General features: G+C 41.2%; 2 protein-coding genes across 2 annotated transcripts; one reads left to right on the forward strand and one right to left on the reverse strand.

The window, feature by feature from the left end:
- Positions 1-433: 433 nt before the first annotated feature.
- On the forward strand, positions 434-2,105 carry rbbp4 (retinoblastoma binding protein 4; the record flags this gene model as incomplete). Its single annotated transcript, XM_038725317.1, is given in 3 exon segments — positions 434-491; positions 601-711; positions 1,220-2,105. Coding segments are annotated over 3 exon segments (232 nt in total), but the record flags the coding sequence as incomplete, so codon positions are not given.
- A 316-nt stretch (positions 2,106-2,421) lies between these two features.
- On the reverse strand, positions 2,422-6,556 carry sync (syncoilin, intermediate filament protein). Its single transcript, XM_038725316.1, has 6 exons — positions 6,424-6,556; positions 3,665-5,244; positions 3,375-3,589; positions 3,008-3,215; positions 2,785-2,909; positions 2,422-2,703 (listed from the first exon to the last, which is right to left on the reverse strand). Exons 2-6 carry the CDS (start codon positions 5,198-5,200, stop codon positions 2,655-2,657), a joined length of 2,133 nt encoding a protein of 710 aa, XP_038581244.1. The 5' UTR covers positions 5,201-5,244; positions 6,424-6,556; the 3' UTR covers positions 2,422-2,654.
- Between the last annotated feature and the right edge of the window lie 8,914 nt (positions 6,557-15,470).

A 15,470-nucleotide genomic window follows, 5' to 3' on the forward strand; every position in this document is an offset into this window, starting at 1 on the left:
TACCCTCAATATCCACCAAATGTGGCTGTGCTGCTTTTGGCTTCATTGCAGCTGCCAGAGATTCTAGCCAGTTTGGTAATATCCACCGGCCTGAGAACAGAACGTCTCGCCTGTGTTTTAAGTGTGGCTCTTCTCTCATGGTTTATTTTATGCCATAGCAATACTATGGTTTTCCTTCTGCTAATTAACCTAATTCAGGGAATACAGAAGAAATTTGAAGATGCAGTGTGACTGTAGTACAACACAGTCACTGAAAATATGGCTGCTAAAGAACAGACTACTGAGCTACAGACCCCCACTTGTGAATGATCTCAGTGGACATTTGAAAGTCGCAGCCGCATCCAATGGACATGTGGGATTAACCATGCCGTAACATTTTTGGCACCAAGTTGAACTCTTCTGTCTGTTTTATTTATTTATTTATTTTTTGTAGTAAAATTGGAGAGGAGCAGTCACCAGAAGACGCAGAGGATGGCCCACCTGAGCTCCTGGTGAGTATCAGTGAAGATGGATGAACTTTGAAAGATGAGATTCTCTATTAATGGTAACATCTTTTGTATCATAATAATGAAAAGGTTGTCCTTTCTTTCTACTTACTAGTTTATCCATGGAGGCCACACAGCCAAGATCTCTGATTTCTCCTGGAACCCCAACGAGCCCTGGGTCATCTGCTCGGTCTCTGAAGACAACATTATGCAAGTCTGGCAAATGGTAAGAGACCACATTTTACTGAAGCATGTTAGCCGTGGACAGGCAGAGAATGTGATTACTTCTTTGTATACTTCAATTATTTCCCTTCAAAGACAACATAAAACACTAAATACTTTAAGGACACATGCCCTCAGGATCCCTTGTCTTTTACCAAACTATAACGTGGATCAGAGCAGGCAACATTGAATTTGCAGGGAAAAGTCGTGTGATGACATTTCACAACTACAGAGAAAAAATCGTAGTCAAGATTGATTTTTGACTAACATTTGGAGTTGATGCAGTCAGGCCAGAGTTATGAGACAGAAGAGTGAAATTGTGAGAATGGTAAGTGTACTAACCTGGTTGTGTGTTTACTCCTTTCCTACTCCTTTTATACTACTTAAACATCCGTCTTTCTTTCAATGAACTGTAATAGAAAAGCACTTCAATCAGAAACTGATTCGTAAATATGGCGCAACAACCTGACTGTTTGTGGCTGAATGACTGACCCACTAATTCTCCTTTTTAGGCTGAGAACATCTACAACGATGAAGATCCGGAGGGTTCGACAGACCCTGAAGCTGCAACCTAACACCTCTGCTTGCTGTGTGTCTTAACCTACGACCTCATCACAAACTGCCAAACTGTCACCCCCAGTAGTTTCAAGCAGCGACTTTTTCCCATCCTTCTCTACTTTACTGGTGGGACACTATATTCCGTAAATCACTGTAAATACAAGAAAGAATAATCATGTGTAACCCTGATTCCACCTTTGGAATACTCAAAATGAACTTCAACTGAGTAATTTATTGCCGGAAGAATCTCATCCATGTTTTTCGCAGTGCATATAAAAGTTATATTTTTGTAACCAAATTGGCCCTCCCTTATACACTGAAATGTTTTAACCTTTGCTTTTTCAATAATAAATAAAGTGAGTTTCCTGAACCTAAGGTGGTGATCAAACTGACAGCCCCTACAACAAGCGGTAATTTACAATAACCTCCTGTTAAAGAGTCGAAACTGCACGTTTCAGCAAAAAACATGTTTTCAAGTAAAATGCAGTCTGGCTTTTTGACACCATGCACAGCGTAGTGACATTTACTGTGGCTTTGATAGGTTGTTTGCAGGCTAGCATGTTATACTAAAAATGTCTCATTTTCTTTGCTGCAGTCTGGTCATCACGTAATTGTTCCGGACACCGATTTTTCACACCAGCTGCTTCCGAATGAAATTACAATTTTGGAGTGACTGCGTTTGAAATGTCCCATCTGTGCTCCCACCTCCCCTCCCCTTAGTCACACAATAATCCTTTCAATGTTTTTCGTGATATAGATTAGTGGTTGAACTTTTTCTATGTTCAATATTTGTACAGTGAGTGCATTCTTAATAAAACGTGTTTTGTTAGTCTTTGGGTCCACTTGATGTATTGTCTACATTTCTCAATATGAATGTTACTTAAATATTAATAGGATCCGTGTCTTGCTAAGGTTGGAGGTATCTTTAAACAACCCTAAATAATCCTTTTAGTCAAAGTGTTGGTTATGCTTCACAACACTTTGCTCAGACCTTTTTATGTGTCTGGTGTGACGTCTTGGTGCTGTGCTGTCTGCCGAACTTTCTCTCACTCTATTACTCTGTGTCCCAGTGTTTAGTTCTTCAGCCATGTTGCCCTTATAAGTACATGAGCCCCTCTCTGCTCTTCATGCAGGGACATTAACTCGTCAGTCGCACTCAGATTACAATGGACACAGCCTTTATTCATAACAAAAACCTTTCTACAAGCTGCAGTCTAGTAAACAGATTACAGACTGTTATTTAAAAAAAAAACGTGTTATGTTTTTGTTAGTGTATTTGTAACAGCATGTCTCAATGTATGTAAAGTGCATTGATTGAACCTTCAAGTTCACTATGTTGCAGACTAAAAAAAAAATCAAACAACAGTTTTTTATCAAGAACATATACATTCATGTTTTGTCCTCATTGTCACACTTGCTGTGGTCCTCAGTGGTATCCCTGTAAGAAAAACACTTTTAGAACTTTTGCCTACAGTTTTTTATATGATGGTGTGATACAGAATAGATCAAAAAATCTTACCTGTAAAGGAGTAGTTGTTTGGTTAGACTGTCTTTCAACGCCTCAATCTCATTGGTTTTTCTCTTCTGGATCTTTAACTCAGTCTTCAGCTCTCTGCTGCTTTCCTCCAGACGGTACAATGTGTCCTGTAAGAATGGCATAACTTTATTGCTTTGGCTATGAGGTGACCCTGTTGCACAGTCTGACCCTTGTTCATCCACACCACACCTGACATCTTGCTTACTTTGTACTGCCCCACATCCTCTTTCCTCTGTATGTGAATTAGTTTGAGTTTCTCCTCCAAACAAGCCCTCTGGAGCTTCAGCGTTTCGATCTCCTCCTTTAGGGGTCTCAGCTGGGCCTTCAGCTCCTGCGCCTGCTCTTTGGCTTTCACCAGTGCGCCGCCTGTTGCCTCTCTCCTCTTCAGCAACGTGAGTAAAATGGGTTCATACCTGGCCAAGACAACCACTGACAGTTTAAAGAAAAGCATGCATTTAATCAGCCTCTATGGGTCTGTGATAAAAGGATGAGAGTAATTATTGTGACCAAATGAAAACTTTTAAAAACATGATTTTTATCGAGCTGCTAAATCATCTCGACAGTGACAGCACCTGTTCTCCAGCGCTTTTAGCCCACCCTGCAGATACTGCTGGATGTCCCCACAGGAGTTCCTTCTGCATTGTGTCAGCTCTTCCTGGGTGTTGTAGGTCTGAGTTGCGCTCACCACATGAAGCTCTGCTTGTAGGTCTAAGAGCTGCTGTTGGTGGGCTGACCTGAGCTGGGAGCTCTCTTCTGTCAGCTGCAGCACCAATGACTGCAGCCTTTCCTGGAAATGGGAAGAAAGAGATTTTTGTGTGGAGGTTTCTTTTTCATGTGATGAACTGATGAATCTTTTTCTTACCTCTTCTCTCTTTAGCAGCTCCACCTCACGGTGCTGGGTGTTCAGGGCGACCTGGTTGTGAGCGCAGTCCCTAGCCATGGCGAACAGCCTCCTCTTCAGCTTTCTGAGCTCCTCCTGCAGCCCCTGTCTCTCCAGGTTCACCTTCCACATCCTCCTCTCCTCCTCCGCTCTCTCCTCCCTGAGGATCTGAATCTCCCTCTTCCTCTCCTCTCTCCTCCCCTCTTCCTCCTTCTTGAGTGCATTCATCAGCTCTGCCACTTTGCGATCAATTGGCTCTCCTGTCTCCTCTTCCTCCTCCTCCTCGCTCCTCTCTGCCTCCTCTCTGTCTTCAATCCCTCTCAACTCCAGCACCTCGGCCAGCAGCTCCTTCCTCCTCTTCTCTAACCGTTGTACCTCCTCTATGCACTCCTCCATCTGAGACCCTATTGCGCTTATTTCATTCACGCCGGATCCCAGATCAGTGGTGTCCATCTTGTGCTCCTGTCTCTCATCTGTAGAGTCTACTTCAGTCCCAGTTACGTCTTCTTTTGTGTATGTGCTTTCATCAGTAGACATATATCCTGTCTTTGTCGGCTCACAGTACATTGGATATTTTACGGTACTCTCTAATGGCATCGATGGCCCTGAAAACATGAACTGAGGATCAAGAACTCCCTGGTCTGTTTTTAGATTCTCTTGTATTTCCATTGAGAAGCCACCCATGCTGTCACAGCTAGGCACAGGTTTCTGCTGGCTTCCACTTGTCGCTGAACCTACTGTCACCTCGTTTGTGCTTTTCTTGGAAGCTTTATCTCCCCCTGCACGTTGACCTGCCAAGGATTCTAATTGCATCGACCGGGTCTCCACCTCCATTGTTCTCCCTTGCTGAATGGGCACCAGTGTTGTACCCCGTATGTGTACATACTCTTGGCTTGCATCTGTGGCCCAGTCCTGGGGCTCAAAGTCCATCCCAGCCTCTTCCATACAGCTCTCCAACATGGCTAACATCCCCAACAGCTGGCCCTCGTACTCCACCATGGTGTCACTCAGTTTGTTCCCCGCTGAAGTGAGAGGCATTTCTCTTTGGCGAGTAATGTCTGTGGTCAATCCGCACCTGCTGGTGAAGCCTCGCGACTGGCCTTGTGCCGGCTGGTCTTCTGTTCCTTCAGCCCCATCCATGTGTGTGTCAATGTAGCTTGTGGAAAGATATGCTTGGGGAGAAGTGCTTGTTTCTCCAAAGCTTTCCATCGCGTCTTTCCGTTTGCTGTGGCTGTGAGTTGATTCAGACAGGCTTATTTCATTGTAACTTTCTGAGAAGTGAGAGCCAAAAGGGATACCGGTGAGCTCCTCACAGCTTTTCAGTAAGTCATCCATATTCTGTAAGTATGGCGTAATTAAAGCTGATTGATTCAGCTGTGTTCCTGTGAAGGTGAGTCCAGATTGTGCCGTGTTGCACTCTCTTTGTTCCAGGAGGGTTGTGTCCGGATCTGCATCCTCTTCTTTAATGAAGAGAGGGTCCAACCCTGTAGATGAAATGTCATTGTCCAGGTCCTCCATTGGTATATCCTAATTCTTGTGGCCACTTTCAATGTAGAAGTCTCCTTTACAACCACAAAAGCAGATAAATATGTTAGAGAGCCTAGCCGATGCATATTAAGCACCATGCTGAAATTGTTGACAGGCATGTTATATGTCACAAATACTAGGCCTGGCCTGCATCGATGACATGTCTACTGAGGAGTTGGGTTAATAATTTGGCCAGCCTTCTGTGTAAACTCTGCTAATGTCATTAGCACATGGGCAGGAGGGCAGTTTAGCAGACGGTATGTTACTAGCAGCTGTCCCGCTAGTCTAGTTGCCCAAGGGACCTACTGACTACTTGGCTCTGATCAGGCCACCTCAAGCAAGGCTATCCATAAACTTACATGAACACCGCAACAGTAAAATAACCACAAACAGGTTTCCTCAAAAGCCCCAACAAGTGGCGTTATACAGATTAGAGAGCAGATTATCATAACATGTCATTGAGCCGATGGATAGGCATTTGCACTCTCCCCTGGAGAATAATGTAGCTATAATTTCACCCTTCAGATGTTTGCCAATACTGGCCAGAGACTCCCAGGGAGTAAATTGATCAAACTGACCCAATACTGTCATCCGCAGAGATTAGTAACGTAGAAAGGGCATGGAAGACAAGTGCGACATTTATTTGATAGCTGCCGTTTCCTCGCCAAAACCTCCTGGACAAAATTCAAGACGCGGCTCGAGCCTTTGTGTTATACTGGGTCAGATAATACAGATAATATTTTTTTTTAAATCGACAGCACCAACAACTCCTTCTTTCTTTGGCTCTGTCATTCGTGTACCCAAGGACTGGACACTGTTGTGATATGTGTAGCCGACCAAATCCCTGGGGAAGACATGACAGTCACCAGCTGTCTTGCTGCAGGACAGGCGTGGGCACAAGTCACATTCCTTTAGGCCTCCACCACCCAAACACTGCACTGGCTTGTATTTTCTTACAATTCTGAACATATACTTTTCTTCTTTTATTAAACATTTTTTTTAAATTACTTCTTTTTTTAAGCTTTATGTGATACACGGTTAGTGTTTTTTTTCTTACTTCTAAATTACTTCACAGAGTTAGTTATTTGAAAGTTGGCTCTTGGGAGCGGCTGAATGGTTACAGCATGGATTTTGTACAGGGGGTTCCATTCAAATTTGATCAACATCAGTTACAGAAACCATAAAATGTAAACATGAAATATATTTGTACTTACTTGTGTGTATATGCGTGTTTCTTCTGCCCTTGCTGCGGTATGCTCAGGATGAATCCGTTAAAAAGGAGCTGTGGTTCAAACGACAAAGCAGAGTGAGCGGCAAAGAGTGAGCGGGAGCAGTGTGTGTAGATGAACTAGGGGGGTGGTAACAGTTGACCCAGCCTCCCTCTCAGTCAGCATGCTGCTATGTGTGACCATGACTACTTCAAATCTGTTTAGGTGTATTAATAAACACTCGACTGGGAGAAAGAGAAGCCGCAGCAGGCAGTTTTGACCTTAGAGAGATAAAGGATTTACCAAACTACACCTCTAAGAATTATACTGAACACTTGTTAGCTACATGTAGTTTGTCTAATTTTAGATTTGTTGGAAAGCAACAACATCTCTGAAAGGTTGACGTGTTTTTATTGTCAGAAAACATGCATTTTCATGAATCATGTGACATTGTCTTGATATAAAAGGAGAAATCTGCCTTATTTCAGGATATCACAGTCATCTCGGAATAAACTCAAGGTGAAACTGCATTAGAAAGCCCAATTAAATAACTCACTGGCTGAATGTTTAATTTAAGATAAGCTTGGTAGGATCATCACTTTTTGCATTAGCAGAATTTGTAGCACACAGACAGCTCTTAGTTTTTACTTCTATAATGCCAGATTGGCTGGTGGAGTTACAGACGGATGCATTTATTGCAGCTGTTGAGAGGTTGCTGAGTGTGTTTATGATGGAAGAGAGAATGGCTCCAGGATTCCACCCGTGCCTCCTCATTATCGAAAAGTCTTTGAATAGCTGCCTGCACTTTTCTGACCGCTGCCCATGGGAGGATTGGTTTTCGCATAAACTTTTGACCCCGACAATGGACCACAAGTGGTCTTCTGTAGTCTGAGGGGAGGGCAGAGAGGATGAGACAGGGCTGTAAAAAACGTCAAAAGATGTGGCAGGTGTAGAAGAACGGGCCAAAGTTCCAGGGATAAAGGAGGAGATGGTTTAGTGAGAAGGACGAGTGATGATGAAAAGGAGATTTTGGTGTGACCTTTATGTTGAACTGCAAAGACTATACATTTATTATTGTTTTTACTCCCAGAACTATGATTTACATTTTATAGGCTTTCTTTTAGTTAATGGTAGTTGATCAGTCATTTGACATCCCTTTTATGAGTTATATTTATGTTTCTTGCCTTACTTTTCACATTTTATAGCTTTCATTACACACTATTTTTAAATATTTCTTAATGCGTAGGAACACTTGTGGACACCACTAGATGGCCTCACAGATTAACTCTTCTCATCCTAAGGTTGACATAAACAGAATGTTTATGTCAACCAATATGACAACCTCTTTCTGTAAGCTTTTCTATGAATACAGCAGTCCATTTAATAGTCATTATTAAAATGTAAATACAGGATAAAAGCACAAATGTATTTGCACTAATATTACCTTGTTTTTAATAAGATTATATTATATTCATTATATGTTTACCTTAATGCTGTGCCTTAATGCTGTGCCTTAATGCCTTTCACACACTTTTCTCTGTATTTGTTATTTTCTCAGATTTGTCTCAAGGCTAACTCCTGTACAAACTAATGGTAGAAAGATAATGATGGGCATCTATTTAGCTTGTTTGTGCGATAAAATGAACAAAACTATCTAAGATTAATTTACTGCAAATCCCACTCAACAAGAATTTACCTTTTTTACTAAATATACTTTTATGTGCAGTCAACACCCTGTAAAATAGTGACATCATTCCTTCGAGATTCTGATTCATTGTTTCCATTACAAGATTATGTCCCTTATGCTCAAGAAAGGATGTAATATTTATTTAATTCTCCGTTTTTGACCACTATGACCGTTTTTTGGCAAGTTGAGGCTTTGGAAAAGATGCATGAAGTTATGTCTGGTGATGATCTGTTTCAACCAACGCACTGTTACAACACCGTTGTGCTGATGCACACCCACACAGCCATTGAGAACTAGAGAGAGACTTTGAGGCTCTCCCTCACTTACCTCATCATCTTTTTAGCTAGTCTTTCTGTTTTCTATCATTTCCTTCATTGAGGAAGGAGAGATCGTGTGTGTGTGTGTGTGAGGGAGGGGAAGTGAAGGGGGGATGTAGAGTAGGACAAGGGAGAAACCAAATATTTATGGAGGCGTTGTGGTTGAGGACTGAAAGTCCCACTGAGAATGGCCATATGCTGGATATTCAGTTGGACTGGTCTGTTGCTGTCTGCTCCAATCTGCAGTGCTGTCCAAACTCACCAGAACATCCTGTCAGTGTGTCCCCCCTCTACCTCCTGATTCTCTTCTCTTTCCATCCCTTAAGCTGTCTCACAAACAGCAGAAATGTGTTTTTTTAATTTTTCTGTTTCAAAAGTTTTGTTTGGTATATAGCAGATATGTAAAACATACAGATTTTCATTTTGTTTAAACATTCTGTGCCATTTAAGGCTCGCAGTACAGTATTTTGTGTCTCAGAATTGGACTTTGGTGGAGGACCACCTCTGCAGAACAGTGTGCGGTATTATTCACTAAAACAAATTTCTGGGATCGGTTACGCTTGCCTGCTGATGATCTGTTTTTGTGTATTTTCCGCAATAGTTTGGGAAGAGGAACCCTTGTGTTTCATCTGAAAGCGTGGTCCCATTCTGGTCTCACCATGTAATGGTCTTCAGGGATTTAAGATTTTATCCTTGTGGGATTTTGAAAGTTAAGAAATTGCTGCTGAATAGGAGCAATAAATTTAGTTTATAAAATAGCACACATCTAATACACAAACAAACCACTGCAGCTACGTTGGTTTCTCATCAAGTGTTGTATCCAGAAATCATTTAATTTAGAGGACAATCCAGTGGCCACAGTTTTTGTGTGGAATTCTGAGGGGCAAAAATGGTCACACATCTTCCTAAAATATAACATCCTGCACGTATAGCCTAAACAGTAGCAGTCTCAATAACTTTCTCAATGGCACCTTGACAACAATTTGCTTTGGTAGGAGAGATCATTGCTCCTTCAGTTTCCCCAGGCACATTGTCTTGTTTGGTCTGGGAATCTGAGCTAATAACAAACGCACTTTTCCAAACTCTCACTTCTGTCCTCTCACTTTGTTGTTCCCTGTATTGTCTGTCATACCATCTGTCATGAAGTGCATCATACAGCGTTGTCTCACAATCGCTAAGTATGTTTTAATGAGTGACCTTAACAGGTGTTTATTTTGAAGAGAATGCTACTCCTACATAATTGTCAACTGTGATCTTCTTACTGTCATCAGCCACCCAGTGTTTGTACTAGGTGGCTTTTTCATGGACTTAAGGGATCACTTAGTATAATGAAGTAGGGGGCCTGATGTACCTTCTTCAGTGTGTTTTTCCACTGTTCTGGATTGAGCATGGTTCCTCTGTTTAATGATGACGGACACTGAACTTAAAAAAACACAGAGCAGCTACAGCTTGTTCCCACAATGCTTTGATTAGCTTTTTTTTATCTTATCTTTTCAAACTAGTCTACTTATCTGTAAAATCCGAATGTAGTCTTTGTTAGGGACATTATACTCTTCAGCTGTTTGTTGAAAGTTTTTAAAATAGCTCTCATATTGAAGAGTTGGGACGGAGCCTATGTTCTTTTAGTATTGTTTCAACCTTTTCTGACGATCTTTTATTGTTCAGTGTATCACCTTTATAGTTACAACCGGTTCCCATGAAGGGACTCTTCAGATGAAAACAGCTGATATGGCGAGATGAGATGAGCTGACAGAGATGAGATCACATGCTCAGTCAGTGAGGATCACAGTGTGGTTCAGTCACGGGTGACAGACTTCATCTACAGAGTCAACCATGTCAACAAAAAAGCCATTAGGGGACATTGAACGTTGATCTGTAAATCCTTTACCAAAGACTTGATCAAAATCTTAGATTTAAATAGAGACTCCGTTTATTCGTGTATTGGTGTTTGTTTATGTGTTGAGGCTGCGTGTAAAGGCTTGTATCTACCGTGGGTGGATTCCATGACTGTCGAGTAGATGTTGCAAGAGCCGGGCATATTGTTTATTTTTTGGAATTGTCTGCAGTTTTTAGCCATGCTTGCGGTGTTGCTCTGGAAATGTCAGTCAGTCTGTTAGTTGGTGGTTCCGCCACCCTGGTCCAGACTGAAATATCTCAACAACTGTTGGATGGATTAAACTTGAATGTTGTATAGACAACCTATTGACCATAGACGAAGAACCCTACTGACTTTGGTGATCCCTTGACTTATCCTGTAGATCCACTACCAGGTTAAATTTTTAACTTATCCTGTGAAATATCCATACATCAACTAGATGTATTGGCACAAACCTTTGTACTGACAAATAAGCTTCCCAAACAATACACCCTCTCACTTTTCCTCTAGCACCACCATGAGGTTCACATTTGTGGTTTTAAATGAAATATCTTGACGACTATTGGATGGATTGCCATGAAATATGCCGTTCATGTTCGATACATGAATTGTGATCACTTTTGCGATCCTGTATTTCTTCATCTAGCGGCATCAACAAGTCAAAAAATAAATCTGTCTAATACTTGACCACATATCCCATCAGCCTTAGATGTACTTTGCTTTTTACTGATGTTAGCATGTTAACAAGCCAAACTAAGATGTGTCAGCATTTAACTCACAGCACCCCGGGGCCTAAGTGCTGCCTCACATAGCTGCTAGCATGGCTGTAGAGTGGTAGACTTGTTTCAACATTAGTATACATGGATCTCACTTGGGTCCCGCTGGAGAAAGAGACAGGAAGTACAGCAACATATTATCCACCACACAAGTCAGTATAAATTGTTGCATTCCTCTGGTGTTACTCATCTCTCTCCAGTATAGGCTCACCCAGCTCTTACTGGTGCCACTTTTTGCACAAACCATTTGTCATAAAGGCTCCGAGACGACACTGTGTTCACCTGAAGCTTGTTCTAAACCCAAACATAGAAAGTTTAGATGTAAAGTTAATGTTGTCGCTGCTATGAGTCATTGACTGGTGAGTCTCTGTGAGTGTGCAGCATGTGTGGATGTGTCTTCATGATTATGTTTGAGGCACTATAGTAAATATTAAGACGGCTACTTATTACGTTTTATGACTTTTCAGAAGTTAACAAAGATGTTCTTGCACAGTCCCAAAAGCCTGTAGAGTTAGACTGCACAAATATGTTCTTAATCCCTGTTGTTTTCAGAAATGGTTTCACCAGAGGGAAACCACTGTGTTTTCAGCTCTCTTAATTAGATGTTGTGCGTGTGCCAATCCTGTTATTTTAATAAAGATTCGACAAAGGGTCACCTCAGGTTTCCTGGCTCTGACGTCAGTGCCTCATTTACGCGACCCCCCGGAGAGAGTGAAAACAGGCAGTGAGCTCCTCTGCTAAAGGAGAGAGGGAGAAAGAAAGAAAGAAAGCAAGATGGTTAGATGGATGGATGGATGGAAACTTGTGGCCTGTTTTTGTCCAGTCCCAAACAACCCAGCAGCAACCACACCCTCCCTGGAATTCCTGCTGCAAAACTATTTCATGTTTTTAAAGAAGCAGTTCACCCTTACCATAACATGTTCAATGTACTCAGCAAGCCTCCCTGTTGCATAAAAGCATGTATGTAGAACTTAATGTGACTATATATAGTATCTACAAAATGTTATTTTTGCTGTAGAGAACAGAGTTTTTGTTGACTAATGTTGTGTAAAGAGTATCTAGATAAATAGTGTTAAATGGTTATATAAAAAGTACATTACAAGATGAATAAAAATGAGAAGGTTAAATATTAAGTTTATCGTCGACAACAAGTACTTTGCACATGAAAAGAAAGAGATGTGGAGTAACCAACTCTAAATATACCCTGGCTAAGGTTGGGGTTTGTCATTTAACATGGCAAACACACTAACAACTAAAGGTCAAAGGGACAGAATAGCTAGAAAGAAAATAAATCAATTCTAGACTGTATTCCAAGAAAAAGCAGAACACAAGGTTGTTCTTAATGAAAAGTATCTTGTATCTAGGCCAAGACATTGCTGCACGGGTTTTTATTTGAGTATACTGCCGGTGCAAGTCTGTGTGTGTATCTCCACGTGTGTATTAACTGTCGGCCAGATGGCTCTGTGCACAGCCAGTGTGTTTTGGCTCTGAACACTCCTAGATTCTGAGAAATACTTTACTGTCCACTGCGTAGACAGTTTCACTCTGAACATCAGACACACAGGGCTTTGTATGTTTGCTGTGTTTTATTATTTCATCTTCAGTAAAGGTCCAGTGTAGCTGGTCATGGACCATTTATAACATTTATTGTTCCCTTTATTTAATTTATGCCTGTGTATGTATGTATAGGAAGGGTCAAGCCAACTTACAGCAAGAAGCACCAGGCCAGCTTCAACTCGTCAAGGCAAAAGCAAACAGTGATTGGCTAATAAAATTTGATGGACGGCTTAAGGGTCACAAAGGTGATCTATGACCCACCCACCTCCTCTTCTCTAGATAGTATCAGACGGAGGGAAACACTGATTAAAAGTTTTCTATTACATCACAGCTTTTTAAGTTCAAAACACTACAGCTGATAAAAATGTGTGTTTAGAGGCAGTTTGAAAGCAGGAGTTGTCATTGGTGACAGCAGTGAACATAGTTAATGGTATGGCAACGTAGACTGCATTTTTGTATGGATTATCGATGTGTTGTGTAATTTATTTCCAGGTATGGAATAACACATCTGTGCTTTGAAATGAGTCACAAACTGCAGTGTTTCAAGGATATTGCTTCTTTTTAGGGTAGAACTAACAGCTAGTAAGATGACCCTCCTTTAGCCTTATTGTCTCAGTTGTCTGGCTCTTGAACAAAATTGCTCCCCATAGGCACCAATAAAATAGAGAACAGCCAACTCTTACAGCTTCATCTTCAGCAGGTTCAACCCATATTTTCTCTTTCCTGTCCTCTTCTCTGTTTAACGTAACCCCCTCACCAGAGACGTGACTCAACAATATTTCCTTGACTTTGTCCCTTTTCTCATGAAGGCAATGAAATGGATACTTACAACCTTATAACTTGAGTCTTTTTGTGCCTCCATTAAAGGCAGGTCAGAGGAATGTGGAAGGCACAGTGAGTGGCTATCCCTGCCAAAGGGCAACAGCATGCCTGGACAGAGAAAGGGGAGTCAGAGAATAGTTTTTTTAGCTCTTCCTTTTCCATTGCACTTTTTCACTCTTGAACTAGTTTTTTATAAACGTTTATTCATTCTTCTTCCCATACCCCTTTTCAACCAGAACTCATTGCCAACAGAGACTGTAACATCTATTCTAGTCATAGGCTGGTGAGACAAAGCTGTCTCTGTTGCACAGAGGAATCCCCTCTGTGTGTTTCACAGCTGAGTATCATCCTGGAACCCCTCCTTCTTCTCTTTAAAACTATTATTACATGCCACGATTCCCACTCTGTCCTCATTTCCCTTTCTCTCTCACCTCCCTTTCCATCCTTCTCATCCTTTTAGTTGGTGGACGTTATAAATAGTGGACTGGAATGTAATTTTTTTCAGTGCTTTCGATTACTCATTGGTTCTTACAAATGCGTTTGTAGGGGTTAAATGGACATACATGATATAAGTGATGTAAAAAAAACAACAGATAGGTGTAGTTGAGACATGTTTTGGTGGTGTTTTGATGTAGTTTCGGTGTTTTATGCCTTTGTTTGAGAAATGGAAGCAGTCGGTGCAGAAAGAATGCGTCTGTCAAAGGACAAAAGCAGGTCGGGAATGATAATGCTGGTCCGAGAGAGCTGGGCTTATCCCAACCGGCAGTATGGATTTCCTGCCTGCAGCCTCCTTTTAGTCACATCTAACACACAGGTCATTGACAGAAAGTTTGTGTTGCTGTTGTATGTCTTATTATGGTTCTTATGGTACCTTAACATTGTCCAGTAGTTACAACAAGGGAACCAGTTAACATTCAGCTACATTACGTTATAATGCATAAATTGATTTTTACAATGTAGTTATAGGTCTATAATTTAACTACTATAACGCAAGACAATAAAAATTGTTTACTGAGGTTGCCACCCTTTTGTTTCAGGTTGTATCAGACCTTGCAAGCAGCTTTATAAATCAATGAGCACAACTGCTTCAGGGAAATATTCAAGTTTTTCATAAATGTTATGATATATATATATATGTATATTGATTTTTAACCATGCTAGCGACGTGACTAATGGGATGACAGCGTTGGTTGGTCAGTCCACCACTTTGGTTCAACTGTTAGATAGCTAGTCCTCAAATGTTCATGGTCCCCAGAATCCCTTTGACTCTGCCTGTAGCACCACCATGAGGTTGACATTTTTTTAAATTTTTAGTGAATTGTTTTGACAGCTATTGACAGGATGGATTTCCATGAATTTTGGTACAGACATTCATGTTCCTCTCAGGAGGAATTGTAATCACTTAGCAGATACTGTAGATCCGTCATCAGGAAAATATTTTTCATTTTCCAGCACTCTGGTTTATGACCAAAAACTTGAAACTGATTTTCACATCAGCCTCAGCTGTACTTTGCGTAAAAAAAACCTGTGAATTGTTTTTATCTTATTTTACCAATAAGGTGGTGTCAAGTCAAGTAATAGATTCTGTTGGGCCCCATTTGATCTCTGTTTTCAACAGCTCCCTATCTACTGGTTGTGTCCCTGATTATTTTAAAACGGCTTGCGTGAACCAACTTTTAAAGAAACCTGGTTTAGATACCTCCCTCCCACATAATTTTAGACCAATTTCAAAACTGCCTTTTACTGCAAAGATTCTAGAAAGAATTGTGTCCAAACAGCTGTTCACTGTACTAAAATATTTGAAAAGTTTCAGTCTGGTTTTAGGAAGTACCACAGCACTGAGACTGCCCTGCTTAAAGTCACCAATGACCTTTTAATGTCTGCTGATGAAGGCATGTGCTCAGTCCTTGTACTCCTGGACCTTAGCGCTGCTTTTGACACCATTGATCACAACATCATGTTAGACAGACTGAGGCACTGGGTGAGGATCTCTGGTACGGCCCTAGAATGGTTTTCAT

The sequence above is a fragment of the Micropterus salmoides genome, unplaced genomic scaffold, assembly GCF_014851395.1.
Source record: "Micropterus salmoides isolate LMB-PRFRI ecotype aquatic unplaced genomic scaffold, ASM1485139v1 Ms_hic_scaffold_17, whole genome shotgun sequence".
Lineage (NCBI taxonomy): Eukaryota > Metazoa > Chordata > Actinopteri > Centrarchiformes > Centrarchidae > Micropterus > Micropterus salmoides.